Source organism: Hylobates moloch, unplaced genomic scaffold (assembly GCF_009828535.3).
Source record: "Hylobates moloch isolate HMO894 unplaced genomic scaffold, HMol_V3 SCAFFOLD_7, whole genome shotgun sequence".
Lineage (NCBI taxonomy): Eukaryota > Metazoa > Chordata > Mammalia > Primates > Hylobatidae > Hylobates > Hylobates moloch.
Window position 1 is genome coordinate 117226419 of NW_026652282.1, and position 27228 is coordinate 117253646.

Here is a 27228-nt window from a genome sequence, read left to right on the forward strand (position 1 = left end):
TGCCCAGGCTGGAGTGCAGTGGCGCGATCTCGGCTCACTGCAACCTCCACCTCCTGGGTTCAAGTGATTTTCCTGCCTCAGACTCCCAAATAGCTGGGATTACAGGCGCACACCACCATGCCTGGCTGATTTTCATATTTTTAGTAGAGATGGAGTTTTACCAGGTTGGCCAGGCTGCTCTTGAACTCCTGACCTCAGGTGATCTGCCCACCTTGACCTCTCAAAGTGCTGGGAATACAGGTGTGAGCCACCACGCCTAGCCATAGTATAGTTTAGACTTGACTCCTTTTATATGTCTTTTGTCAACATTTTATTATGAGCATTTTCAAACACACAGAAAACTTGGGTGGGCCAGGTGCAGTGGCTCACGCCTATAATCCCAGCACTTTGGGAGGCTGAGGTGGGAGGATCGTTTGTGCCCAGTTGGAGACCAGCCTGGGCAATATCGCAAGACCCCATCTCTCCAAAAAGTTTTTAAAAATTAGTGGGGCATGGTGTCATGCATCCGTAGTCCCAGCTACTCAGGAGGCTGAGGTGGGAGGATCGCTTGAGCCCAGGAGGTTGAGGCTACAGTGAGCCGTGATAGCGCAACTGCACCCCAGCCTGGGGGATAGAGTGATACCCTGTCTCAAAAAAAAAAAAATTGGAAGAATTATATAGTGGACACTCATCTATCCAACATCTATATTCTGCAGTTACCATTTTGCTCTATTTGATTTATCACATATCTATCCATCTGCCCATCCCTGTATCATTCAATCCAATCCATTGTGCATGTTCCTCTGTCCTCTATTTCCTGCAAATTGGCAGCTGGATCCAGTGGCTTGATCAGATTCAGGTTTGGTTTCTTTGAGAAGGTGAGGTGGTAGTTGTGTTCTTTCATCAGAAGGCACATGATGTTTTTTTGTCTCTCTTTTTTGTTGTGATACCTGGGTTCATTCGTTCATTAGGGGCTGCAGCATGCTGAAAGGAAACAGAAGCCTGTGGAGAGAGCCGGGATCAACCAGGAAATAAAACCCTTTCCCTTGCGATGTCTCTCCAGCGCCCTCTACTGACCAAGCTGCTTTAGTGCCAGTTTGTAGAGGTAAACTATTTAAAGGGCCTGAATTATTTTCATGGGGGGAAAAACTCATGAATTTGGAGATGAGAGGCAATATATCAATAACAGACACACCTTACACGCATGTACGGACCAGATAAGGAGAACTATTTCCAGAAACTTATCTGTGTGCAGCTCTGTTCTCTCTGGTCCTCTGCTCCATGAATTCTAGCGTCTTTGGCCTCCCTGGACTTTGTTTTCTCAACCCTAGGAGACTGCAGGGCTCTGTATGGATACCTTTTCCCTGTGTCACAGCCTGGAAATTTTATCTAGGAAGTAAGCTGGAGGCAATCGGAGGGCTTATTTGTTCCCCTTCCCTAGGTGATCACTCTTATATTTCTTGTTGTCCAATGTCTGGAAACTGTTGCTTTACATATTTTACTCATTTTTAAAGTTGTGTAAGTAGGATAGTAAATCTGGTCTTTGTTATTCTACCATGTCTTGGGCCAAGAAGGAAGTCTAACCTTATTTTCTTTTTTAAAAAACATATATTTATTTATTTATTTATTGAGATGGAATTTTGCTCTTGTCGCCCAGGCTGGAGTGCATTGGCACAATCTCAGCTCACTGCAACCTCTGCCTCCCAGGTTCAAGTGATTCTCCTGACTCAACCTCCAGAGTAGCTGGGACTACAGGCACCTGCCACCATGCATGGCTAATTTTTGTATTTTTAGTAGACATGGGGTTTCCCCATGTTGGCCAGGCTGATCTCGAGCTCCTGACCTCAGGTCATCCACCTGCCTTGGCCTCCCAAAGTGCTGGGATTACAGGCGTGAATTACCGTTCCCGGCCTGTTTTATTTTTAATTTTAATTTTTACTTTTAAAGTTGACAAAAAATTGTTTATATTTACGGTGTACAACATGCTGTTTTGATATATGCTTGCATTGTGGAATGACTGAATCGGGCCACCTTTTTTTTTTTTGAGACAGAGTTTCACTCTTGTTGCCCAGGCTGGAGTGCAATGGCGCAATCTTGGCTCACCACAACCTCCACCTCCTGGGTTCAAGCGATTCTCCGGCATCAGCCTCCTGAGTAGCTGGGATTACAGACATGCGCCACCATGCCTGGCTTATTTTGTATTTTTAGTAGAGACGGTTTTGTCCACGTTGGTCAGGTTGGTCTCGAACTCTTGACCTCAGGTGATCTGCCTGCCTCTGCCTCCCAAAGTGTTGGGATTACAGGCGCGAGCCACCGTTCCCGGCCTTGCTTTCTTTTTGTATGCATTTGCTTAGTATAACTTTGCTTATGCTTCTATTTTTAAGTTTTCAGAATCTCTTTGTTTTAGATATGTCTCTTGCATACAACATATTGTTTGTTTGTTTTTGAGACCGAGTCTTGCTCTGTCACCCAGGTTGGAGTGCAATGCCATGATCTTGGCTCACTGCAACCTCTGCCTCCCGGGTTCAAGGAATTCTCCTGCCTCAGCCTCCCAAGTAGCTGGAATTATAGGCATGTGCCATCACTCCTGGCTAATTTTTGTTTTTTTAGTAGAAACGAGGTTTCACCATATTGGCCAGGCTGGTCTCGAACTCCTGACCTTTTGATCCACCCGCCTCGGCCTCCCAAAGTGCTGGGATTACAGGCGTGAGCCACCGCACTCAGCCTATATCTACACTTTTTATTTATTTTTAAATTTTACTATTATTATTTTTTGACGGAGTCTTGCTTTGTTGCCCAGGCTGGAGTGCAGTGGCACAATCTTGGCTCACTGCAACCTCCACCTCTGGATTCAAGTGATTCTCCTGCCTCAGCCTCTCAAGTAGCTGGGATTACAGGCATGCACCACCATGCCTAGCTAATTTTGTATTTTTAGTAGAGATGGGATTTCACCATGTTGGCCAGGCTGGTTTCAAACTCCTGACCTCAGATGATCCACGTGCCTTGGCCTCCTAAAGTGCTGGGATTACAGGTGTGAGTCATTGTGCCCAGCCTATATCCACACTTTTTAGGAACCTCTTTCTTTAGATGGTCTCATGCAGTTTCATTATGTGTTTAGTTATGGATTTGTTTTCTTTTTTGCTTTTAATCCTGTTTGTAATTCCTTGGGTTTCCTTCATTGTTGTCTTCTATCAGTTCTGGAATTCTCAGCCATTGCCAGATATTTTCTTTTTTCCTTTTCAGACTCCATTTAAAGCTATGTTAAATGCTCTTATTTTCTGCCCCATGTATAACTTCTCTTCTATATTTTCCTTTTTTTTCTTTGTGCTGTGTTTTCCTGGCCTATCTTCCAGTCTGTAAATTCTCTCTTCACCTGTTTCTTATTTTCTGCTTTTGTTTTTTTTTTGAGACAGAGTCTTGCTCTGTCGCCTGGGCTGGAGTGCATTGGTGCCATCCTGGCTCACTGCAACCTTCACCTCCTAGGTTCAAGCAATTCTCCTGCCTCAGCCTCCTGAGTAGCTGAGACTACAGGCGCCCACCACGGCCAGCTAATTTTTGTATTTTAATAGAGACCGGGGGTTTTACCATGTTGACCAGGCTGGTCTCAAACTCCTGACCTCAAGTGATCTACCCACCTTGGCCTCCCAAAGTGCTGGGATTACAGGTGTGAGCCACTGCAACCGGCCCTTATTTTCTCTTTTTCATGCATATGCTTTCACACTTGCTTTTTATTTCTTTTAAATATATTAACTTTAGTTCATTTAAAATCTGCCTCTGATAACTGCTGTATCTGAAATCTTTGCAGGTTTTTTCTAGTTCTTGCTCATGATGTCATTTTTCCTTTTGTGCCTCATTATTTTGAGTACATACTCATTGTCCTTGAAAATCGTTTGTGGGGTTTCTTTAAGTTGTAGGGTCAAAGTACATTGCTCCAGAGAGGACTTTCGTTGACTTCTCCAAAGTGTCTTTGGGGATTACCAGTCTGGGACCATCTTAAAACAAATTCACAACTTGAAATTCCTGGGGCTACCTAGGTGATAAGAATCCAGCCTGTAAATTTGTTACAGGCGGTCTCTGGCCAAAACTTTTGTTTCTTTCTGCCTTTCTGTCTTTCTGTCTTTCTCTCTCTTTCTCTCTCTCTCTCTCTCTTTCTTTCTTTTTTTTTTTTTTGAGACAGACTCTCTGTCACCCAGGCTGGAGTGCAGTGGGGTGATCTTCGCTCACTGCAACTTCTGCCTCCCAGTAAGGTCGAGAAAGATTAATTGACATACAAAAGATTGCATGTAGCAAATTTTCAATTCCAGCCCAATACTTTGTTTTTGTTTGATACAGGATCTCACTCTGTCACCCAGGCTATAGTGCAGTGGTGCAATCATGGCTCACTGCAGCCTCCACCTCCTGGGCTCAGGTGATCCTCCCACCTCAGCCTCCTGAACAGCTAGGACCATGGGCACGCACCACCATGCCCAGCTAAGTTTTGTATTTTTTTGTAGAGACAGGGTTTTGCCATGATACCCAGACTGGTGTCGAACTCCTGGGCCTTGGCCTCCCAAAGTGCTGAGCCACCATGCCTGGCCCAGTCCAATGTTTTTTTTTTTTTTTTTTTGGTGGAGTCTTGCTCTGTTGCCCAGGCTGGAGTGCAGTGGCCAGATCTCGGCTCACTGCAAGCTCTGCCTCCCGGGTTCATGCCATTCTCCTGCCTCAGCCTCCCAAGTAGCTGGGACTATAGGTGCCTGCCACCACGCCTGGCTAATTTTTTGTATTTTTAGTAGAGACGGGCTTTCACTGTGTTAGCCAGGATGGTCTTGATCTCCTGTCCTCGTGATCCACCCGCCTTGGCCTCCCAAAGTGCTGGGATTACAGGTGTGAGCCACTGTGCTCGGCCTCTTTTCTTTTTTCTTTTCTTTCTTTTCTTTCACTTACTTTTTTCGAGACAGGGTCTCACCCTGTCACCCAGGCTGGAGTGCAGTGGTGGGATCTCAGTTCACTGCAACCTCCTCCTGGGCTTAAGTGATCCTCCCATCTCAGCCCCCTGAGTAGCTGGGACTACAGGCGTGTACCACCACGCCCGGCTCTGTTTGCTTTCTACTATAGCAAACTATGTCTTGTATTTTTTGAGTACTTACAGGGTCTCAGCTTTGAGGATACAGTTAAGAAGTGCCTGACATATAGTAGATCAAAAATATGTGTTGGGCTGGGTGCAGTGGCTCATGCCTGTAATCCCAGCACTTTGGGAGGCCATGGTGGGTGGATTACCTGAGGTCAGGAGTTCGAGACCAGCCTGGCCAATGTGGTGAAACCCCATCTCTACTAAAAATACTAAAATTAGGCTGGGTGCAGTGGCCCACACCTGTAATCCCAGCACTTTGGGAGACTGAGGCAGGCAGATCACGAGGTCAGGAGTTTGAGACCAGCCTGGCCAGCATGGTGAAACCCCGTCTCTACTAAAAATACAAAAATTAGCTGGGCATGGTGGCAGGCGCCTGTAATCCCAGCTATTTGGGAGGCTGAGCCAGGAGAATCGCTTGAACTTGGGAGGCAGAGGTTGCAGTGAGCCAAGATCATGCCATTGCACTCCAGCCTGGGTGACAAGAGTGAAACTCCATCTAAAAAAAAAATATATATATCTATATATAGATATATGTAATGTGTGTGTATATATATATATAGGTATATATGTGTATATATATACATATATAGATATATATGTGTATATATCTAGATATATATCTAGATATAGATATATATGTGTATATCTAGATATATATCTAGATATATATGTGTATATATATAGATATATATGTGTATATATAGATATATATGTGTATATATAGATATATATGTGTATATATGTGTATATATAGATATATATGTGCATATATATGTGTGTATAATGAGTAAATATATAAATAAAAATAAATATATAAGTAAATATATATAAGATAAAGATGATAAAGAAGAATTGTACAGGAAACTGCAGACAAACTCAGACACCAGATTAAAAAGGAAAATTTAGACTTGTGTCTTAAGAGCCGAAATCCCTGAAAAAGAAATTCTTGGCCTTTTTAAAGGCTTGCAACTCTAAGGGGTCCACGTGAAGAGGTCATGATAAATTGGGCAAGCATGGGGAATGTGACTGGGGGCTACATGCATCAGCTAACAGAACAGAAAGTTTTGCAATGCCTTTTCATACAATGTCTGGAATTTACAGATAACACAAGTAGTTTAGGTCAGGGTTGTTATTATTATTACTTTTTTAACTTATAGGGCCAGGTGGTGGTGCCAAGGTTGTCTGGCTGTTTATCTTACTTTTGTTTTTTTCCAACTTTTTGCTTTCTTTCTTTTCTCCTGTTTTGTGAACTAAGCAAGGTGGGGGAGAAGAACAGCAGGAGTAGTAGTGGTCTCCTTCCTTATCCCCCTCTTTGAGAATTTCACTAATTAGTGGGAGTTCTCACTTTTATTTTTACTTTCTGAGTCTCTTTGCGAGACAGAGTGATAGTGTTTTATGTAATACGCTTGTGCTGAAGTTTTCTGACAAACCATGGTAGCTACAAAACCTTTTATCATTTGAAGGAGTAAGTGTAATACACAGGGGAGCAGCAAGCAAGTTTCTGTTACTAGTAATACACTTACAATGAGGGTTTTAAATTCTCTTATAGCTGGAAACTATTTTCTAAATATAGACCTAGAATCAAAGCAACCAAACTTGCATGTCCTAACGGGTTGTTCTTTAACGGATTTTAAACTTTTTCACAAATATTCTCTTTTAGAGTCTCGCTGTCACCCAGGCTGGAGTGCAGTGGCGCAATCTCGGCTCACTGCAGGCTCCGCCCCCCGGGGTTCACGCCATTCTCCTGCCTCAGCCTCCTGAGTAGCTGGGACTACAGGCGCCCGCCATCTCGCCCGGCTATTTTTTTGTATTTTTAGTAGAGACGGGGTTTCACTGTGTTAGCCAGGATGGTCTCGATCTCCTGACCTCGTGATCCGCCCGCCTCGGCCTCCCAAAGTGCTAGGATTACAGGCGTGAGCCACCGCGCCCGGCCTTTTAACACAGTATTTCTTAATAATAGAAGTTTTTAAGAGCCAGATGCTTGAAATTGTGGCGTCTGTTTGGGGAAAGAGTTAGTTAAAGTTATCTTGAGGCATTAACTCTTTTGCTTCTCAAGGCCATTGGTCTCTTATGTTAGCCTTTTAATAAACATAACATGAGGAAACGTCTAGGCTGCCGGCAATGTTTTCAGCCAGCTGAGCAAATAGGTTTTTTTTTTTTTTTTTTTTTTGCTAGAGGAGGAGGCTCTGGTGAACTTCTGGTTTATATGTTTAAAGAATGACTTAAAGACTCGGAATTGTTGCTGGGCCGGATGGGTCTGGATTTCCTGACTAAGTAGTATGTGTAAAGTGGGGACACCTTATATAGGTGTTTCTTCTAGCATGGTTATGGGGGGTAACAACAACAAAACAATGTACAGCATATTCATATCCAGCAAGGACAAAAGAGGTCCTTACCTGGGAAAAAGGTTGAATACTGAGACAGAACAATAGGAAAACAGTATTACAGGAAAACTTCTAGTCTTAAGATTTTTAACTACATCACTTGGCTTGGTGAGTCCTTAAGCTTTGGCTGTGAGTAGACTAGTCAGCTGCCTGTGTGTGACTAGAGCAGGGCTTGTTGTTTCAAGCTTCAGCCGTGCGTAGACTGGTCAGCCTCCAGAGTGACCAGAGCAGGGCTGTCGTCCTCAGCAGCAGCTTGGTCTCATCTCAGGATCAGCCGGGTTGGATGATCTGTATCCTGCTGGCTGGTCTACTTGTCCTGAGCTGCCAGTGTTAGCTGACTGTGATGGATCTAAGACACAACACCTGCAACTTTAACAGCAGTGGGAGTAGACAAGATTACAGTATAGGGCCCATCCTATATGGGTCCTAGAAAAATTAGATTTTACTTTTTTACTTTAAACAGACACTAGATTTAAAGGGGTGTCAGGCTTACAGGCATTTGTATGTATTCAATTATGAACACTTTGTATGGCTATTTCTAAAAACTGCATTTGCTTTCTTAAGGTTAATTCCTTTAGTTCCTGGAAGTCACCTTTAATTTGACCTGTAATTTGGGGGTGGCCGACCGAACAAAATCTTATAGAGCAAATACCTACTTTGTTTGGTGGGGGTGCACCTGACTCGGAGGAGGACCATAGGCAAAAACCTGATTTTATCTTAAATATATTTCCTGGCAATATTTTTTCAGTAGCTGCTCAAGTGTCCAGTTCATACATTCCACCTTATCTTGAACTTTGCGGCCAATAGGCTGTGTGTAACTTCCATTTTATTTATTTATTTTATTTATTTTTTATTTATTTATTTTTTTTGAGACGGAGTCTCGCTCTGTCACCCAGGCTGGAGTGCAGTGGCGCGATCTCAGCTCACTGCAAGCTCCGCCTCCCGGGTTCACGCCATTCTCCTGCCTCAGCCTCTCCGAGTAGCTGGGACTACAGGCGCCCACCACCACGCCCGGCTAATTTTTTGTATTTTTAGTGGAGACGGGGTTTCACCGTGGTCTCAATCTCCTGACCTCGTGATCTGCCCGCCTCGGCCTCCCAAAGTGCTGGGATTACAAGCGTGAGCCACCGCGCCCGGCCCCATTTTATTTTTAACAGTCTTGTTAAATCTTGCACTATTTCAGCTACAAATGCCGGCCCATTGTCTGACTTTAAAGTTAGAGGGAGTTCAAACTTGGGGATAATGTCTTTTAGCAGTACTTCAGTCACTTCTTGTGCTTTTTTTGTCCTGTTGGGGAAAGCCTCAACCCACCCTGAAAAGGTGCAAATAAGCACTATCATGTACTGATAGCCTCCGGCATGGGTCAGTTCTGTAAAGTCTATAAGCAAGTTTTCGTAAAGCATGGCTCTTTCTCCTGTTTAGTGTCTCAGAGGAGGGGTTCTTTTTCTTCCCCCCCCTTTGTAACTCTATCTAGTGGCTTAGCCATCAGTGAGAAACTGGAGTCCAGATACGGCAGAATCCTGCTGCTTTTTAACTTCTAATGTGACCATGGGCTCCTGGGAGCCTAATGAGAAGGTGCCTAGTCTGCCCTAGTCTTTACATTCTTCAGCTCCTGCCAGCCTGATCAGATCAGTATTCGGTTCCTCCAAGATGCGGCAGCCCTTGGCCGACGGCCTCTTTGTCTTGCTGCCTTGGCCATTTCCTTTATTGCCTTCTGAACATTCACCCTTCTAGTGTCCTTTCTTTTTGCATCTCGTACATTAATCTCTCTCTAGCCTTGTCTGGCTCTTGAATCCTTGCCTAACTTGACTTCTTCCACGTCTACATCCGCATCCACGTCCTCTCACATTGCTAATCTCTCTCTTTATTTTTTATTTTTTTATTTTTTATTTTTTTTTAAATCTCTCTCTTTATAAGAGCTGTTGCTAACAGATTGGCTTTTTAAAATCTTTATTTATTTTTTTTCCTTCCTGAGTTCTCCTGCTCCTACGGCCAGCTGGCAGGGCCAGGCAACAGCACGGGCCCTGCCCCCCCGCACTGCTGTCTGTCTCTCTTGTTTACTTCTGATTCTCTTTTTCACACTTAGTCTTAGTCTTTCTTTTTTTTTGCTCTTTTCCCGGCGCCAGTCCCTGGCTCCTCCTTTTTTTAGATCGAGTCGGGCTGGGGAGAGGGACTTAATCCTTGGCGTGCCTAGCTGCCGCGATTGTTGCTTTTGCTCTTTCCCGCTTTGTTCCTTGGTTCCAGTTAACATACACCTTGGTGGCCACTTTTATAGACTGGGTGGTATTCATGCCTGCAGCTTCTGCTTGATGTTACCCTGGGCTTGCTTTACAAATGAAGTATTCACTATATGCTAATTTTTCAGCAGCCTCAGGGTTAAATGGGGTGTAAAGCCAGAATGCTTTATAGAGTCTCCTAAACCTGACTTAGGCTCTTGTCAGCTCCTTGAAGCACTTCTGAAATCTTTTTTATATTAATTGCTTTTTTTTCTACCAACTGTTTGCCTCTGCAGAAGTGCTTCTTAGTACCTCTGCAAATCCTGAAGCTGAGTTGCATTCTCTAGGTCTTTTTCCTCTTTTTCCTAGAGTTTAATAGGCCCTTTTCTTTATATAATTCTCCATGCACTTGGAGGGTTAAACAGGCATACCGAGAGTCAGTGTAAATGTTTACAGTCTTACCTTCACTGAGTTCTAAGGCCCGAATTAAAGCAATGAGCTCAGCTTAGCGACAATGTCCAGGGTTATCACCGTGTATCCTGCACATCTGTCTCCTTGTGTGTTGATGAAACTGTTCCCACCCACGTATAGCTCCCAGTCTACTGATGCCCAAGGCTGGTCCTGGAGGTCAGGTCTGCTAGAGTAAACTTGAGTCCAACACCTCTACACAGTTATGCTTGACAGGGCTCTAGTTGCCGGGAGCAAGGTGGCAGGTTCAGGGTGTTTCCAGTTTAGTAGATCAATGGTTGAAAAGGGCCGATAGATGAAAGTCTGTTGTCCCCCTACCCGGATGTGGGCCTGGTCGTTATAATAGACAGGTCCTCACCTCTCCCTGAGAGGCATTTGCATAGCTCGAGCAAGACCAGATTTGAGACGGCCCACTTGACTATCTTGACTTCCTTCCTTGGCCTCTCGAGCCTCCGATCCTCCCCTTCAAGGTGAGACCTGGGGTGTGTTAGCTCCTGAATCTGGTTTCTGAGGGAGCTGTTGGCCTCGGTAAAGGGGGGTAGGCTGGGACATATGGAGAAAGAATTTCTGTTATCTCTGGCAGCTTCTGCAAAACTGGCTTCTCTTGCTGTTTCTGGGACTCCCTTTTTAACTCTGTGTCTGCTGGTGAAGCTGCTCTTACTTTTACTTTTGGCCTTTTTGCAATAAGCTGTTAAACGGGGCTAAATTTATGCCAGTTTTGTCTATATTATATTTAATTATGAGTCAATATAAAGGAATTGATCTAGGTACACTGGCTGTCCTCCGACCCCTGTCACCACCTTAAATACATGGCCAATTGTTCCCTGTCTATAGTTCCTTTGGTGGGCCATCCAACACCAAAAGAGGGCAATTCTAATTCACCCAGAGTTCTTAACCTCTGGGGGGTTAACTTAACTCTATAATCCCCTGCAAAACCTTTCTTAAGGTTCTGTAACATGCATTTTAATAGAGTAAGTTTTGATGATTTGATTACTTTCCTTTTATTTTTCTTTTCTTGAAATTTTTTTAAACACAGTTTCTAGCGGAGTGGGCTTACTTTGTGTCTGACCTATTTTTCTCTCGAGACAAAACAACATTCACGCTACAAGAAGGAAAGGGTAAACGGTCACTCACTCGTCTAATTCCACTAAATCAAAATCAAAACTAAAACCAAAGTGTCATTAAAGGCACCTCTGTTCGTCAAGCAATTTAAGCCAAGTCAAAATCAGAACCAAAACCAAAGTGCCAATAAAGGCACGCCTGTTTATCAAGCAATTCAAGTCACGTCAAAATCAAAACTAAAACCAAATTATTAAGCAATCCAAGTAAAGTCAGAAACAAAACCCAAAGTGCCAGTACAGGCACACTGTGGGTGATCATGCCATGCTTCCACTCAAATGGAGTGGGCAAGTTCCAAAGACCAGTCTTACCAAGTTTCAGATGTCCAGACTTAAAGTGCCAGTTCCTTCCCAGTGTTCAGCCACTGCATTGATCCTTTGTGTGGGCCTGCCATGCACTGCTCTGACGAGGCATTCCACCGGGGCAAATGCCTGCCTGTGAGTGCTCATCAGGATCTGCATCGCTCAAGCTGGCTGGAGTTCCCCGCAGGGATGCTCTACGGGGCAGGCATAAGCTGCCTAAGGGGCTGCCTCTACCGTCCATTAATCACCTCGCTTCCCGGTCAGGGAACCAAGAAATGTAGCAGGACAAGCTGCAGACAGAACTACTCAGACACCAGATTAAAGAAGGAAGAGGTTTATTCAGCCGGGAGCATCAGCAGACTTGTGTCTTAAGAGCCAAGCTCCCTGAAAAGAAATTCTTGGCCTTTTTAAAGGCTTACAACTCTAAGAGGTCCACATGAAAAGGTCATGATAAATTGAGCAAGTGTGGGGAACGTGACTGGGGGCTACATGCATCAGCTAACAGAACAGAAAGCTTTGCAATACTTTTTCATACAATGTCTGGAATTTACAGATGACACAAGTAGTTTAGGTGAGGGGTTGATGTTATTATTATTACTTTTTTAACTCTTAGGGCCGGGTGGTGGTGCCAAGGTTGTCTGGCTATTTATCTTACTTTTGTTTCTTTCCAACTTTTTGCTTTGTCTTTTCTCCTGTCTTGTGAACTAGGCAAGGTGGGGGGAGGAGGGCAGCAGGAGTAGTAGTGGTCTCCTTCCTTAGAATGACCCAGACAGAGTTCTTAATTTTGTGATGTACTGGGGAACACAATTTACTAGGGGTTATAAATGTATAAATACATCAACTACAATTTGATGTAAGTGACAATAGAGATATGAGCTGAGTGCTGTGAGAACACAGTACAGAATTCTCTTTAGTAATTTAGCAGGTTAGAAGTAGAGGCTGTCGTGTGCGATGAGTCTGGAGAGATAGGTGGGATCCAGATACTGAAGGACCTTTACCTATTACATTGAGTACTTAGTTTATGCCGAGCAGTGGTTGATATACTTTGCCTGAGTTGATTTAATCCTCACAGCATCCTGTGGGTACTGTTATCATCTTTACATTACAGGTACAGAAACTGATACACTGAGAGGTTACAACGTGGCAAAGATCACACAAGCTAGTACAGAATATACCTGAGCTTTGAATATAGGTAGTTTTCTTCTTTTCTTTTTTTTTTTTTTTGAGACCTAGTCTCACTCTGTCACCCAGGCTGGAGTGCAGTGGTGTGATCTCACTCACTGCAACCTCTGCCTCCCGGGTTCAAGCAATTCTTCTGCCTCAGCCTCCCAAGTAGCTAGGATTACAGGCATGTGCCACCATGCTTGGCTTATTATTTTGTATTTTTAATAGAGATAGGGTTTCACCATATTGGCCAGGCTTGTCTCGAACTCCTGACCTTGTGATCCACCCGCCTCAGCCTCCCAATGTGCTGGGATTACAGGCGTGAGCCACCACGCCTGGCCTTTTTTTAAAAAATTGAGACGGAGTCTTGCCCTGTCACCCAGGCTGGAGTGCAGTGGTGCGATCTCGGCTCACTGCAACCTCTGCTTCCTAGGTTCAAGCGATTCTCCTGTCTCAGTCTTCTCAATAGCTGGGATTACAGGTGCATGCCACTGCCACCACGCCCGACTAATTTTTGTATTTTTATTAGAGACAAGATTTTGCCATATTGGCCAGGCTGGTCTCAAACTCCTGACCTCGTGTGATCTGCCCCCCTCGGCTTCCCAAAGTAAGCGGGGATTACAGCTGTGAGCCACTGTGCCCAGCCAAATATAGGTAGGTTGACTATGGATCTACATCCCTAGCCACTATGCTGTGCTTTTTCTCTCTAGTAGTATGGATATACTTTCATACTAGTGTATGCATGTCTACTAGCTGTATTTTATTTCTCTGTGTGGTTATACTGTAATTTATTTAACTGGATTGATAGAGATAGAGATTGTTGGTTGTTTCTAGTTTTTAGCAGTTACACATAGTGCTTTAGTGAGGAGTATTTACTTCCCACCTCAAGCTGATTTGGACACACTCTCACATGATCACTCTTCTTTCTCCTTTATCATTACTGTATTAAATGATCTCCAAAATTCCTTCAGGGCCATCACCCTAAATTCTGAGATTTGCAGAGCCATAATTCTTAATCTCAAGAGCTCTATATATTGTAGATTACTCAATGTGGTAATTGTGAAGGCTCGTTTGTACTTTTTTTTTTTTTTTTTTTTGAGATGGAGTCTCCTTTTGTCGCCCAGGCTGGAGGGCAGTGGCACGATCTCGGCTCACTGCAACCTCCACCTCCTGGGTTCAAGAAATTCTCCAGCCTCAGCCTCCCGAGTAACTGGGACTACAGGCACGTGCCACTGCGCCCAGCTCATTTTTATATTTTTAGTAGAGAAGGGGTTTCACCATGTTGGCCAGGCTGGTCTTGAACGCCTGACCTCAAGTGATCTGCCCACGTCGTTCTCCCAAAGTGCTGAGATTACAGGCGTGAGCCACCGCACCCAGCGAATTTTCGTATTATTATTATTGTTATTTTTATTTTTTAGTAGAGACAGCGTTTTGCTGGTCTCGAACTCTTCAGCCTCCCAAAGTGCTGGGATTACAGGCATGAGCCACCGCACCCGGCCTAGCTCTTGATTTTTAATAACAGCCATTCTAACAGGTGTGAGGTGATATCTCATTGTAGTTTGGATTTGCATTTCCCTGATGATTAGAGATTTCCAATTTTGTCTGATTTAGTAAAAGGAAATTCTTTTTTTTTTTTTTTTTTTGAGACGGAATTTTGCTCTTTTTGCCCAGGCTGGAGTGCAATGGCGTGATCTCCACTCACCGCAACCTCCACCTCCCGGGTTCAAGCAATTCTCCTGCCTCAGCCTCCCAAGTAGCTGGGATTACAGGCATGTGCCACCACGCCTGGCTAATTTTGTATTTTGTATTTTTTATTAGACACAGGGTTTCTCCATGTTGGCCAGGCTGGTTTTGAACTCCCGACCTCAGGTGATCTGCCTGCCTTGACCTCCCAAAGTTGCTGGGATTACAGGCGTGAGCCACCGTGCTCAGTCGGAAATTCTTTGAAAATTAGTGGCTGTGTTAAAAATTTTGAAGCTTGGCTGGGCGCAGTGGCTCACGCCTGTAATCCCAGCACTTTGGGAGACTGAGGTGGGCGGATCACGAGGTTAAGAGATCGAGACCATCCTGGCCAACATGGTGAAACCCCATCTCTACTAAAAATACAAAAATTAGCTGGGCATGGTGGCATGCGCCTATAGTCCCAGGTACTCGGGAGGCTGAGGCAGGAGAATCGCTTGAACCCGGGAAGCAGAGGTTGTGATGAGCTGAGATCACGCCACTGCACTCCAGTCTGGGCGACAGAGCGAGACTCTGTCTCAAAAAAAAAAATTAAAAAAAAATTGAAGCTTATTTATCTCCACAAGGTGTTGCCAACGAGAAATAAAAGAGGAATTAAAAGGTTTAGGGCATATTTATAAATAACAGGAGTAAACATAGCTTCTAAGAGATGCCAGGAAATACCTTATCAATGTCAAGGACAATCACTCATGCTTTTTTGTTTATGTCACTTCTGATATTTGGAAATAGAATTTTAAGGTGATGGACTGTGAGGTCTGACTCAGGCTGCTTGCTCATATTTGAATGGATTTGGTTAAAAAGGTAGTAAACAAAGTGTGATTGTACAGGAAGCTAATCTCACCAGCTATGTGAAAATCAAACTTAATGCTTTATAGTCATATCTCATATTCTCAGACTCAGAGGAAAAAAGCGAAGAAAATAATCTTCTACAGTTGTATTTATTCTACACTGCCTACAGAAATAGTTTATGTGTACATACAATCAAACTTTTATCTAATCGCTGTAAAGGTCATTTATATAGGCCCCCCGAGGGCAAGGACTGTGTTATAATTTATCTTTTTCAGAATTAAACAAGCTGCCCAAGGCCATGGAAGTGAGTTAGACGTAGCTGTTTGCTAGGTCTACAGTCTCGTGTTTTATTTTAGGCACTGTGGCTGGCTAATAATTTCCCTGACTTTTACCATAGTTAATCATCTCTTTTTCTTTTCTTTCTTTCTTTTTTTTTTTTTAAGAGACAGGGTCTCACTCTGTCACCCAGGATGGAGTGCAGTGATGCCATCATAGCTCACTGTAGCCTTGAACTCCTGGGCTCAAGTGATCCTTCCACCTCAGCCTCCCACCTCAGCCTCCTGAGTAGCAGGGACTACAGGCATGCACCACCGTGTCTGGCTGTATTTTTACTTTTATTTGTAGAGATGGGGTCTTGCTATGTTGCCCAGGCTGGTCTTGAACTCCTGGCCTCAACTGATCTTTCCACCTCGGCCTCCCAAAGTGCAGGGATTACAAGTGTGAGCCGCTACACCCGACCTCTTATTCTTAAAATACTTGCTTCATTCGAGTTTTAGGTTATCAAGCTTTCCTGGTTTCCTGTCTCACTGGTCACTTCTTAATCTCCTCCTCATTTTTGTAAACGCCTAATGTGGGAGAGCCCTTAGACTCAGTCTTTGAACTTTTTATCTTCTTTAGTTATACTCATACTTTGGTACTCTTACCTGTCTCATGATGTTACCATGATAACTGTTGGATCTCCAGACTTCCATATTTAGCTGTCTATTTGACATGTCTACTTGTTTTTTTTGTTTGTCTTTTTTTTTTAGACGGAGTCTTGCTCTGTTGACTAGGCTGGAGTGCAATGGCATGATCTCTGCTCATTGCAACCTCTGCCTCCCGGGCTCAAGTAATTCTCCCGCCTCAGGCTCAAGCAATTCTCCTGCCTCAACCTCCTGAGTAGCTAGGATTACAGGTGAGCACCACCATACCTGGCTAATTTTTGTATTCTTAGTAGAGACGGGGTTTCACCATGTTGGCCAGGCTGGTTCTGAACTCCTAACCTCAAATGATCTGCCCGCCTTGGCCTCTCAAAGTGTTGGGACTACAGGCATGAGCCACCGCACCTGGCCAGGACATGACCACTTGGATGTGCTTCCCCTGTTGTTTTTCCCATCTCAGTAAGTGGCAACTCCATCTTTCCAGTTGCTCAGGCCCCAAATCATGGCATCACCCTTAATTCCTCTTTGTCACTCTTCACTCATACCCCCTATTCAGTCCAATCCTTTGACAGACCATGTGGCTCTCTCCCTTTGAAATATTTCAGAATCCACCACTTCTCAACTCCTCTACCACTATCATCTGGTCCAAGATATCATTTTACCTCACTTGGATTATTGCAAAAACCTAGCCAGTCTCCCTGCTGCTACCCTTGTCTTCCAGGGGTCTGTTCTCAATACAGTATTCAGAGCATTCCTTTGGAAATGTCAGCTCTTTTCAATCCTCTGCTCAGAATCTTCTGTTGACTTCTCATCTTACTTAGAGTAAAAGCCAAAGTTCTGAAACTGGCCTATAAAGCCTTATGCAGCCCATATATAAGGCCAGAGGTTTATAATAAAATAGTGCTTCTACTTTAGTGAGAGCTCTTAACATAATCTTTGCTGCATAATCTTTCTCATATCAAATGAAGATATTTTCTGTACTGGGTTCATACTTACACAGTAAACCTTAATGTGGATTATCATGCAGTAATTTAATTGTTCTCTTTAGTGTTACATTTTGATCTGTAGCCTTAAGAATCATTATTTTTTTCATGGTTATAAAGCTAAAGAGAATTACAAACAATAAAAACCAAAAAAAATCATAACTTTAAAAATTTATAGTTGTTTTAAAATGTGTTCTGGGCCGGGCACTGTGGCTCACGCCCGTAATCCCAGGACTTTGGGAGGCCGAGGCGGGTGGATCCCCTGAGGTCAGGAGTTCCAGACCAGCCTGGCCAACATGGTGAAGCCCTATCTCTACTAAAAATACAAAAATTAGTCGGGCGTGGTGGTGGACGCCTGTAATCCCAGCTACTCGGGAGGCTGAGGCATGGGAATTACTTGAAACTGGGAGGTGGAGGTTGCAGTGAGCCGAGATCACGCCACTGCACTCCAGCCTGGGCGAAAGAGTGAGACTCCATCTCAAAATAAGAGACTCTGTCTTAAAATAAAATAAAAAAAAAAATAAAAAATGTTTTACAGCTTTAAATAGAATTTATTCATTCTAGAAACACTTATAAGGGCATGTTATGTACCAGGCACTAGGGTTACAAAAATGAATAGAAAGAGATGCACATCAGTAATTTTCCCAACTGTGAGTGAATGGTTTTATTATGCATACACATGTATAGACAATTCCATAAAGATTACCTATTATTTATTACACAGAAGCCAAGGGATAAATTGTATGCTGAGTAAGTAAATCAAAAGGGAAGCATCACTGTTTCTCCTTGCGATTTTTCTCCTATTTTTCCTTTATTCTTCTTTACATTTTGAATAGTAAGAGTCTCCACATCCCTGACCAGGCATTTGCTAGCTGCATCACTCCTCTCTGATTTCAAACTTCTCTAGTTTGTTTCCATCTTCTATTTTTAATACTTTTTTTCAGGCGAAAAGGTCATGTAGATTATATTTTCAGTATCTTTCATTTCTAAGCATGCTGCTTTATGCACAGTAGGCCCTCAAATCTTTGGGTGCTTATAAATATGATTTTTGCTTCATCTAATTCTCTAGACATGCAATTAAGATTACAGGATGGGTTACTTAGTATATTGAAAAAGAATGATATGAAATACGAAAAACAAAGCCATTTGCTGACAGAAGGTTTTTTTTTTTTCCTCTTTCTACCTTTAGGCACAGGGAAAGTTCCTAAGTTTTGAATTTGGGATAGTATATTGAGTCTCATTTGAGTGTTGAGGAGATTTGGATACAAAAGAATTTTAAATCATAAAGAGTTTTAAATGTAGAATATAATGGAAAGCCTATTTTTTTGGCCTATTACATGCCTGAGTAGCCATGAATTGGAAGTTTTACAATGTCAGTTTCATGTAAAAATTCTCTTCCCTTCTCTTCTTTCGTTTATTACCTATACGCATTCAGATGAAAGCATGTCACTTGTAATGGACCCCCTGTGGAAATTCCTGGAGAATATACAGATAAGTTGAACATGACTTACACTTATTCTGTGAGATTGAAGTAAGTACTTAGTGCCATCATCTTAATTTTTTTCCAAAGCAAGTATATAAATATCATGTACATAATATTAAACAATAAATTTTCCTTGATTTAAAGTTGTATAACACAGCTAAGAACCCAAGAAAGCAGGTAAATTCTTTCTGTTCCAACAATTTAATGGACAGTCATTACAGGAATTACTGTATTAAATCTACTACATTTCAGATACTGTGCCAGCTACTTTACTTTCTCTTACTTCATATTAAAGGTTTGAGGTTTGAAAGAGGTACATGGGGAGCCAGAGGGGCATCTTCTGGGGTTGGCAGACTGGCTGGCTGCTCAAGTGGGACCTTAAAGGAAGAATATCACATGGAAGAGACACAGTATAGTGTAGAGAAAATAACACAGACAATGGCAGACTGACCTGTGATTCAAATTGCAGCTTTGCCACTTACTAGCTGCTTGAGCTTAAGTAAGTCACATGATGTCTGAGTCTCGGTTTCTTCTCATGTCATTTACTTCTCATTTTCAGAATATGTAAAGCCCTTAGCATGGTGCCTGACACAGAGTAGGTTCCCAATACGTGTCATTCATCATTGTTTGTATGTCTAGACTTTTTTATTTCACAAATAGTTTTTCTTTTTACAAAGATGGTGTGTATTTTTGGTTAAAAAAAGATATCGATAGATACACTATAAACATTAGATATAGATAGATATACTATAAACATTCTAGTGAATATTCTGTGATGGCTGTGTTTCACAAAGGGTTTTCCGTTAACCAGTTGTCTCTTATTTTATTTATTTTTGCTTGGTATTTTATTTTAATTTTTTATTTTTGAGACGAAGTCTTGCTCTGTCACCCAGGCTGGAGTGCAGTGGTGAGATCTCGGCTCACTGCAACCTCTGCCTCCGTTCAGGTGATCCTGCCTCAGCCTCCCAAGTAGCTGGGAGTACAGGCATGCACCACCACACCCGGCTAATTTTTGTATTTTTAGTAGAGACATGGTTTCACCAAGTTGGCCAGGCTAGTCTTGAACTCCTGACCTCAGGTGATCCGCCCCCCTCGGCCTCCCAAACTGCTGGAATTACAGGCGTGAGCCACTGCGCCCGGCCAGAAGTGACATATTAAAAGATGATATTCATGACACTCTAGTGCTTTACTTGCCCCTGGACCAGATGTTTGTGTTCATGGGTCAGAGACTCTTAGCTCCGAACTGTATTAGTGGTGCTTCACCAAAGGACTGATTTCAGGCTATTCTTTTAATAGGGAATACCTTTTATGACTATGTAGATCTACGTATTTCTATTTTTAGTCTTTTTTAGACTGTGTATCATATATATATGTATGTATACATATGTGTATGTGTATATATATGTGTGTGTGTGTGTGTATATATATATATATATATTTTTTTTTTTTTTTGAGACGGACTCTCGCTCTGTTGCCCAGGCTAGAGTGCAATGGCATGATCTCGGCTCAGTGCAACCTCTGCCTTTCAGGTTCAAATGATTATCCTGCCTCAGCTTCCCAAGTAGCTGGGATTACAGGCACCTGCCACCACGCCCGGCTAATTTTTGCATTTTTTTTTTTTAGTAGAGATGGGGTTTCACCATGCTGGCCAGGCTGGTCTCAAACTCCTGACTTCGGGGGATCCGCCCGCCTTGGCCTCCCAAAATGCTGGGATTACAGGCGTGAGCTGCTGTGCCCAGCTGTATATCATATTTTTGATTCAGGTTTTGTTATACTTAGTTTCATCTAAGGCTTATTTTTTATAGCTTCAGATATTCTTTCCTGAGACCAAACCCTAATCACTGTATTTGGGGCTAGGTCTCAAATCTCGAACATTTACAAATTGTGCTTGGTTTGTGTCATTTCTGTAGATAGCCTGACAGCCATTATAAAACGATTCTTCCTAATCTCATTCTGAAAGCAATTCCACATTAGGAATACCTCGCTTTTGTCCCTATGTATCACCTTTAGTGGTTATCTCCATTTTATAAATGAGGCTACTGAAGCCCAGCAAGCTCAAGTAATTTTCTCAGGATCACAGCTAGCAGGTGGTGCAAGTGATATTCAAAACCATGTCTGTCTGGCCCCCAAACTCATAGTTTTTCTACTATACCATTCTGGCTTTCTTTCTTAAGGGTCTATTATATTTTCTGCCTCAGAGTCACTGTAAAGAAAATGAGAACCATTTATGTTAGAAATGTGTGTGTGCCTTGAATCATCTAGCTAGAGGTCAGGATTACTTGATCCTACATCCTGTAGTTTACCCAAAGTACAATTGGTGAAAACAGGCAATTTACTAGTCCAATAAATATAGTCCAGTCTTCTAATGTTCGGATGAAATACAGAAGTGTAATCTGAGGAAAGGAATGAAATGTACTCTGAAGGGGCCGGGCGTTGTGGCTCATACCTGTAATCCCAGCACTTTGGGAGGCAGAGGCGGGCAGATCACCTGAGGTCAGGGGTTCGAGACCAGCCTGACCAACATGGTGAAACCCCATCTCTACTTAAAATACAAAAATTAGCCAGGCATGGTGGCGTGTGCCTGTAGTCCCAGCTACTCGGGAGGTTGAGGCAGGAGAATCGCTTGAACCTGGGAGACAGAGATTGCAGTGAGCTGAGATCATGCCATTGTACTCCAGCCTGGGTGACAGAGTGAGACTCTGTCTCAAAAAAAAAAAAAAGTGAAATGTACTCTGAAGACATTTAATAAACCTTTCTTCAGTGACTGAGAATAGAATACTATTCCAAGTCTAAGCTATTATCATAAGTTGATTGAAAGCTGAGGTCCTTATATATTTTTGTCAGTTATCAATCAGTTATTAAACATTTAAATGTAAGGACTTTTATTCTTAATACTAAAAACCACAGGAAAACACATCTAAATTGAAGTTCAGATTCATATCAAGAACCTACATAATATGGTGCTAGTGGTCTGTCAGGAAGCAACTGTAGCCATCAAAAAAGCCATACCAGGCTGGGTGTGGTGGCTGACGCTTGTAATCCCAGCACTTTGGGAGGCTGAGGCAGGCAGATCACCTGAGGTCAGGAGTTCCAGACCAGCCTGGCCAATATGGCGAAACCCAGTCTCTACTAAAAATACAAAAATTAGTCGAGCATGGTGGCGCATGCTTGTAATCCCAGCTACTTGGGAGGCTGAGGCAGGAGAATCACTTGAATCCAGGAGGTGGAGGTTGCAGTGAGCCAAGATCGTACCACTGCACTCCAGCCTGGGCAACAGAGCGAGACTCCGTCTCAAAAAATAAAAATAAAAGCCATACCAAATGGGAAAATTTGGAAAATCCCCTTATTTCAGGTTAGGTCTCAACCCCTTGTTCCTCAACAGTCAAGTCTAATCCTGGAAGCAATTCCAGAAGAGGGAATTTTCTTTTCCCATTGAAACTTATTTAGTGTACCTAGAAGGCCCTTGGCTTCCAGAGGTGTTACACTGGAAAGAACCAGACACAGTTGAATTAGAATCTTGGCTCTGCCATTTACTGCTGTATGAACTTGGTTAAATTACTTTGAGCCTGTATTTACGAATTTGTAAAATGGAGATAAAATATTATAACCCCATTTGATTGCTGTCAGGGTGAGGTGAGCTAACATAGAATATTTAGCACAGTGCCTAGCAAGTAGTACACATTTAATGTTTCCTATTTCTCCTTCTCTCCAATATAGGTTCTCCCAGACCTAGGGAGCAGTTGATTTATAAATGTCTCATACAACAATAGCTCATGCATGCAGAGAGACAATTATGCAGTGAGAACATGCTAAGCCATGATATTCTCTGAGTGCCAAAACGTGGCTGTTAGGGGGAGGGTGCAAGCGAGAGTAATGACATATATCTCTAATAGTGCTCTTTCTTTATTTTCTTGTCTTGGGTTGAAAAATGCTTTATTTTTGTTTTTGATTCCCAAGTTTTATTCAAGAAGTCATACAAAATATTCCAGATAAGTGAATTTTAATCCTCATCTTCCTCCTCTTCTGCATCCTGGTTAATTTCGGAGTAATGTAATTGCTGACTCTCTGCTGTTAGCAACTATGTGCAACTAATCAAGTAGGTGATTCTTCTTCAGATATTTTTTTGGTGAGATATTTCAAATATCTTTTGGTAAAAAGCACCTCAGAAGTCACAGTAATCTTGCTCCTGCTCATTTTGATGGTCATACCCCCTCCACCAAGACTCTCAGCTTTTCTGCTCACTTTGATCCTTTCCTGCAAAAGTTGCACAAAATTGGCAGCATCATGATTCCATCTTCTACAGAGTGGGTGCAATCAAGAGTGAACTTCAGAACCTGCTTTTTTTTTTTTAACCCTCCTTTGCCATAAGCTTCTTTATGGGCACCATGGTGGCAGCAGAGGCAGAAAGGGAGGTGGGTGTACTATGCAGGCCGGAAAAATGCTTTTTTTTTTTTTAATTATAATGGTGCACATCAACATTTCCCAAACTGCATTATGTAGAACACTAGTCTAGTCAAATAAGTTTGGAAAATGCTACTTTCTACTGCCTCCTTTCTCAGCTTTACAAAACACATTAGTAAAGTGTTTAAAAGTCTCCTAATCGCATTCATAATAAAATGTCTTGACTAAGCCTAACTCAGCATTTTACAAACGTATTCGACTCTGGAGTTCCCTCCCCTCCCCTCCCCTCCCCTCCCCTTCCCTTCCCTTCCCTTCCCTCCCCTTTCCTTCCCTTCCCTTCTTTTTGACAGAGTATCGCTCTGTTGCCCACGCTGGAGCACAGTGGTGGGATCTTGCCTGGTTGCAACCTCTGCCTCCTGGGTTCTAGCGATTCTCCTGCCTCAGCCTCCCAAGTAGCTGGCTAGGATTACAGGCGTGATCCAACATGCCTGGCTAATTTTTGTATTTTTAGTAGAGACGGGGTTTCACTGTGTTGACCAGGCTGGTCTCAAACTCCTGACCTCTGGTGATCCACCCACCTCAGCCTCCCAAGTAGTTGGGATCGCCTGGCTTTTTTTTTCCCCCGTATTTTTAGTAGAGATGGGGTTTTGCCATTTTGGCTAGGCTGGTCTCAAACTCCTGGTCTAAAGTGATCCACCTACCCCGGTTTCCCGAAGTGTTGGGATTACAGGTGTGAGCCACTGTGCCCTGCCTGGAGTACTCTCTTAGGTTAGGGTAGCATTTAGATCCCACTGTGGATGCCATTTTGGCTACCCCAGGTACCCATGCTGGTTGTGTCTTAGAGTAGCTCACAAAATCCTACAGAACCTGAAACATACCTCAAACTTTCAGTGTACAAATGAGAAGCAAAGCTTCATATCTTGGTAACTATAAGTATAAAAGAACTTAACCTGCATTATGGGCTATGAAGGATTTTGTCAACTAGCTGAGTACCTAGTCATCGCTTATTGCATTGTTTCAGTGGGAATGATAGAATTTGAAAATCACTAGTTTTTCAACCTCCAATTAAATATTGATTCAGGTCAATATGATCAATGAATGTTAAAATTGTAGGTGAATGAGTGTTGGGGAAACTGGTTATTCTTACAGTGGCAAGGTATCACTCTATAGACTGTACACCTTTACAGCCTATAGTATCACCCTACAGACTACTTGCTAACTGCTAATGGAAAAATATAAAAGCGAATAAGTAAATAAACATGAGTTCATATGGTATCTCAGACCCTCATCCAGCACCACAGCATTTCTTCTAGCCTTTTCCCCTGGTTTAGTTGTAATTTCTTTACCTGAAAGTGAGAAACCTGGCTCTCATCATCTATGATGCATTGACTTATTTATTCAACCCTAGCAACCCTAGCATACATGTAGTTTCAGAATTGCTAACACATATCCTTGTGAGAAACATATTCATTCACTAGAGTACAGTGTTTATATAGCACTTTTGGGGCACAGAAATATCTTATCTGGTGTGTATTTTACACTTTAGCTCATCCCCTTAGGACCAGACACGTTTCAAGTGCTGAAGAGCCACATAGGACCATTGGCTGCCATATTGGCACGGATCTAAACCACCTCATGTGTAGCATCTGTTCCCTTTCCTCTGTGCTTCTACATGTTTTTTTCCCCCGTTTTGCTGCTTCTCATTTCCAATACAGAAAATTTCACCAGATCCTGTTTGATTCTAGGCCCTTGACTGGGAGAAATACACTGTCTTAGATGTGCTTCTGGTGCACAAAGACATCTTTTTATTTTATTTTTTTTGAGATGGAGTCTCACTCTGTCGCCTAGACTGGAGTGCAGTGGTGTGATCTTGGCTCACTGCAGCCTCCACATCATGGGTTCAAGTGATTCCGGTGCCTCAGCCTCCCAAGTAGCTGGGATTACAGGCATGCACTACCATGCCTGGCTATGGCACACAAAGACATTCATGTGGCCAGTGGAGAGGGGAGATGCAATCCTGACACAGGGTTGGGGTTGGGGAACATGGACAGGAAGCTAAACTCTCTGCACATGATGAAGCACTTACAGATGTCAGAGCCATGCAACAGCTGTGGCTCCTCAGTCACCTGGATCACGATCTCCATTCTCCTGTACTTGTCTTATCACCTCGCTGCAGCCACCTGCAAACTGCTGTTTGGACCCAGAGCCTATAATCATCAGCTGAGCTTGTGGGTCTGAGCCCCTGATCAAGCCTAGACACAGAAAAGTTCAGAGGCAATATAATAATGTTTAGTTTGAAAAGTTTTTGGCCGGGCGCGGTGGCTCACGTTTGTAATCCCAGCACTTTGGGAGGCCGAGGCGGGCGGATCACGAGGTCAGGAGATCGAGACCACGGTGAAACCCCGTCTCTACTAAAAATACAAAAAAATTAGCCGGGCGTGGTGGCGGGCGCCTGTAGTCCCAGCTACTCGGAGAGGCTGAGGCAGGAGAATGGCGTGAACCCGGGAGGCAGAGCTTGCAGTGAGCCAAGATGGGGATGATAGGTGAGACTCGTTCAAAAAAAAAAAAAAAAAAAGAAAAGTTTTTTTTTTTTTTTTCTGAGATGGTGTCCTTTTTGCAGTGGCACAATCTCAGCTCACTGCAACCTCCGCCTCCCAGGTTCAAGTGATTCTTGTGCCCTAGCCACCCAAGTACCTGGGACTACAGGCACGGGCCACCATACCTGGCTAATTTTTGTATTTTTAGTAGAGACGGAGTTTCACTGTGTTGGCCAGGATGGTCTCGAACTCCTGACCTCAAGTGATCCACCTGCCTGGGCCTCCCAAAGTGCTGAGATTATAGGTGTGAACCACTGCACCTGGTCTGTTTTTTTTTTTTTTTCTTTGAGATGGAGTCTCCCTCCGTTGCCCAGGCTGGAGTGCAGTGGCGTGATCTTGGCTCACTGCAACCTCCGTCTCCTGGATTCAAGCAATTCTCCTGCCTCAGCCTCACGAGTAGCTGGGATTACAGGTGCCATCTGCCACACCCAGTTAATTTTTGTATTTTTAATAGAGACGGGGTTTCACTATCCCAGGCTGGTCTCAAACTCCTGACCTCAAGTGATCCACCCACCTTGGCCTCCCAAAGTGTTGGGATTACAGGTGTGAGCGACCACGCCCGGCCCTATTTTGTTTTTTAATTAACTGTCATGAGAATGCACTTTAATGTTTTCAGAAAATAATACAGGTTCCCAAACCGGTGTAAAATTTGGAATTTATAATACATTTGTTCAGGAGGCATGAGTCATAAAGATTAACATTTGAGTGAAGACCTTTTGTTTATCAATTTATATGTTTCTTGAGTGCCTATTATGAACTGAGTGTCTATTATGAATTTATTGAATGCCTGTTATGAATTATGAACATTGAATGCCTATTATGAATTATTGAATGCCATAATAAGGTGTTTCTATTCATAATACTTTGCTTTAAAAATGTACAGTCTTTTTTTTTTTTTTTTTTTTGAGACAGAGTTTTGCTCTTGTTGCCCAGGCTGGAGTGCAATGGCACAATCTTGGCTCACTGCATCCTCTGCCTCCTGGGTTCAAGCGATTCTGCTGCCTCAGCCTCCTGAATAGCTGGGATTACAGGCATGCGCCACCATACCCGGCTAATTTTGTATTTTAGTACAGGTGGGGTTTCACTATGTTGACCAGGCTGGTTTTGAACTCCTGACCTCAGGTGATCCACCTGCCTGGGCCTCCCAAAGTGCTGGGATTACAGGCATGAGCCACTGCTTCCGGCCAAAAATGTACTGTTTTTATATCACCAAAGGCTTTTTGGTTTCGTTGTAATCACATTAATGTTAGCTATATATTTGAGTTGCATAAGCTCCATTTGTTGGCTAGCCTGGGACCCTAGCTAAATTTAAAGCATTGTGTCCAAGTGCGATCACCTGAGGTCAGGAGTTCAAGACCAACCTGTACAACATGGCAAAACCCCATCTCTCCTAAAAATACAAAAATTAGCCCAGCATGCTGGTGGGGTCCTGTAATCCCAGCTACTTGGGAGGCTGAGGGTGGAGAATCTCTTGAACCCAGGAGGTGGAGGTTGCAGTGAGCCAAGATTGCACTACTGCACTCCAGCCCGGGTGACAGAGTGAGACTCTGTCTCAAAAAAAAAACAAAACATA

The 27228-nt window shown here is 43.1% G+C and overlaps 1 protein-coding gene and 1 pseudogene across 1 annotated transcript in view; one reads left to right on the forward strand and one right to left on the reverse strand.

Moving 5' to 3' along the window:
• Window positions 1-22657: 22657 nt before the first annotated feature.
• LOC116811415 (large ribosomal subunit protein eL22-like) lies at window positions 22658-23044 on the reverse strand (annotated as a pseudogene).
• A 2057-nt stretch (window positions 23045-25101) lies between these two features.
• Window positions 25102-27228, forward strand: part of LOC116811202 (transmembrane 9 superfamily member 2-like) — a 47670-nt gene continuing 45543 nt past the window's right edge. Inside the window, 1 exon segment of the mRNA XM_032756274.2 lies at window positions 25102-25290. Within this exon segment, the coding sequence (XP_032612165.1) occupies window positions 25102-25290 (189 nt within the window).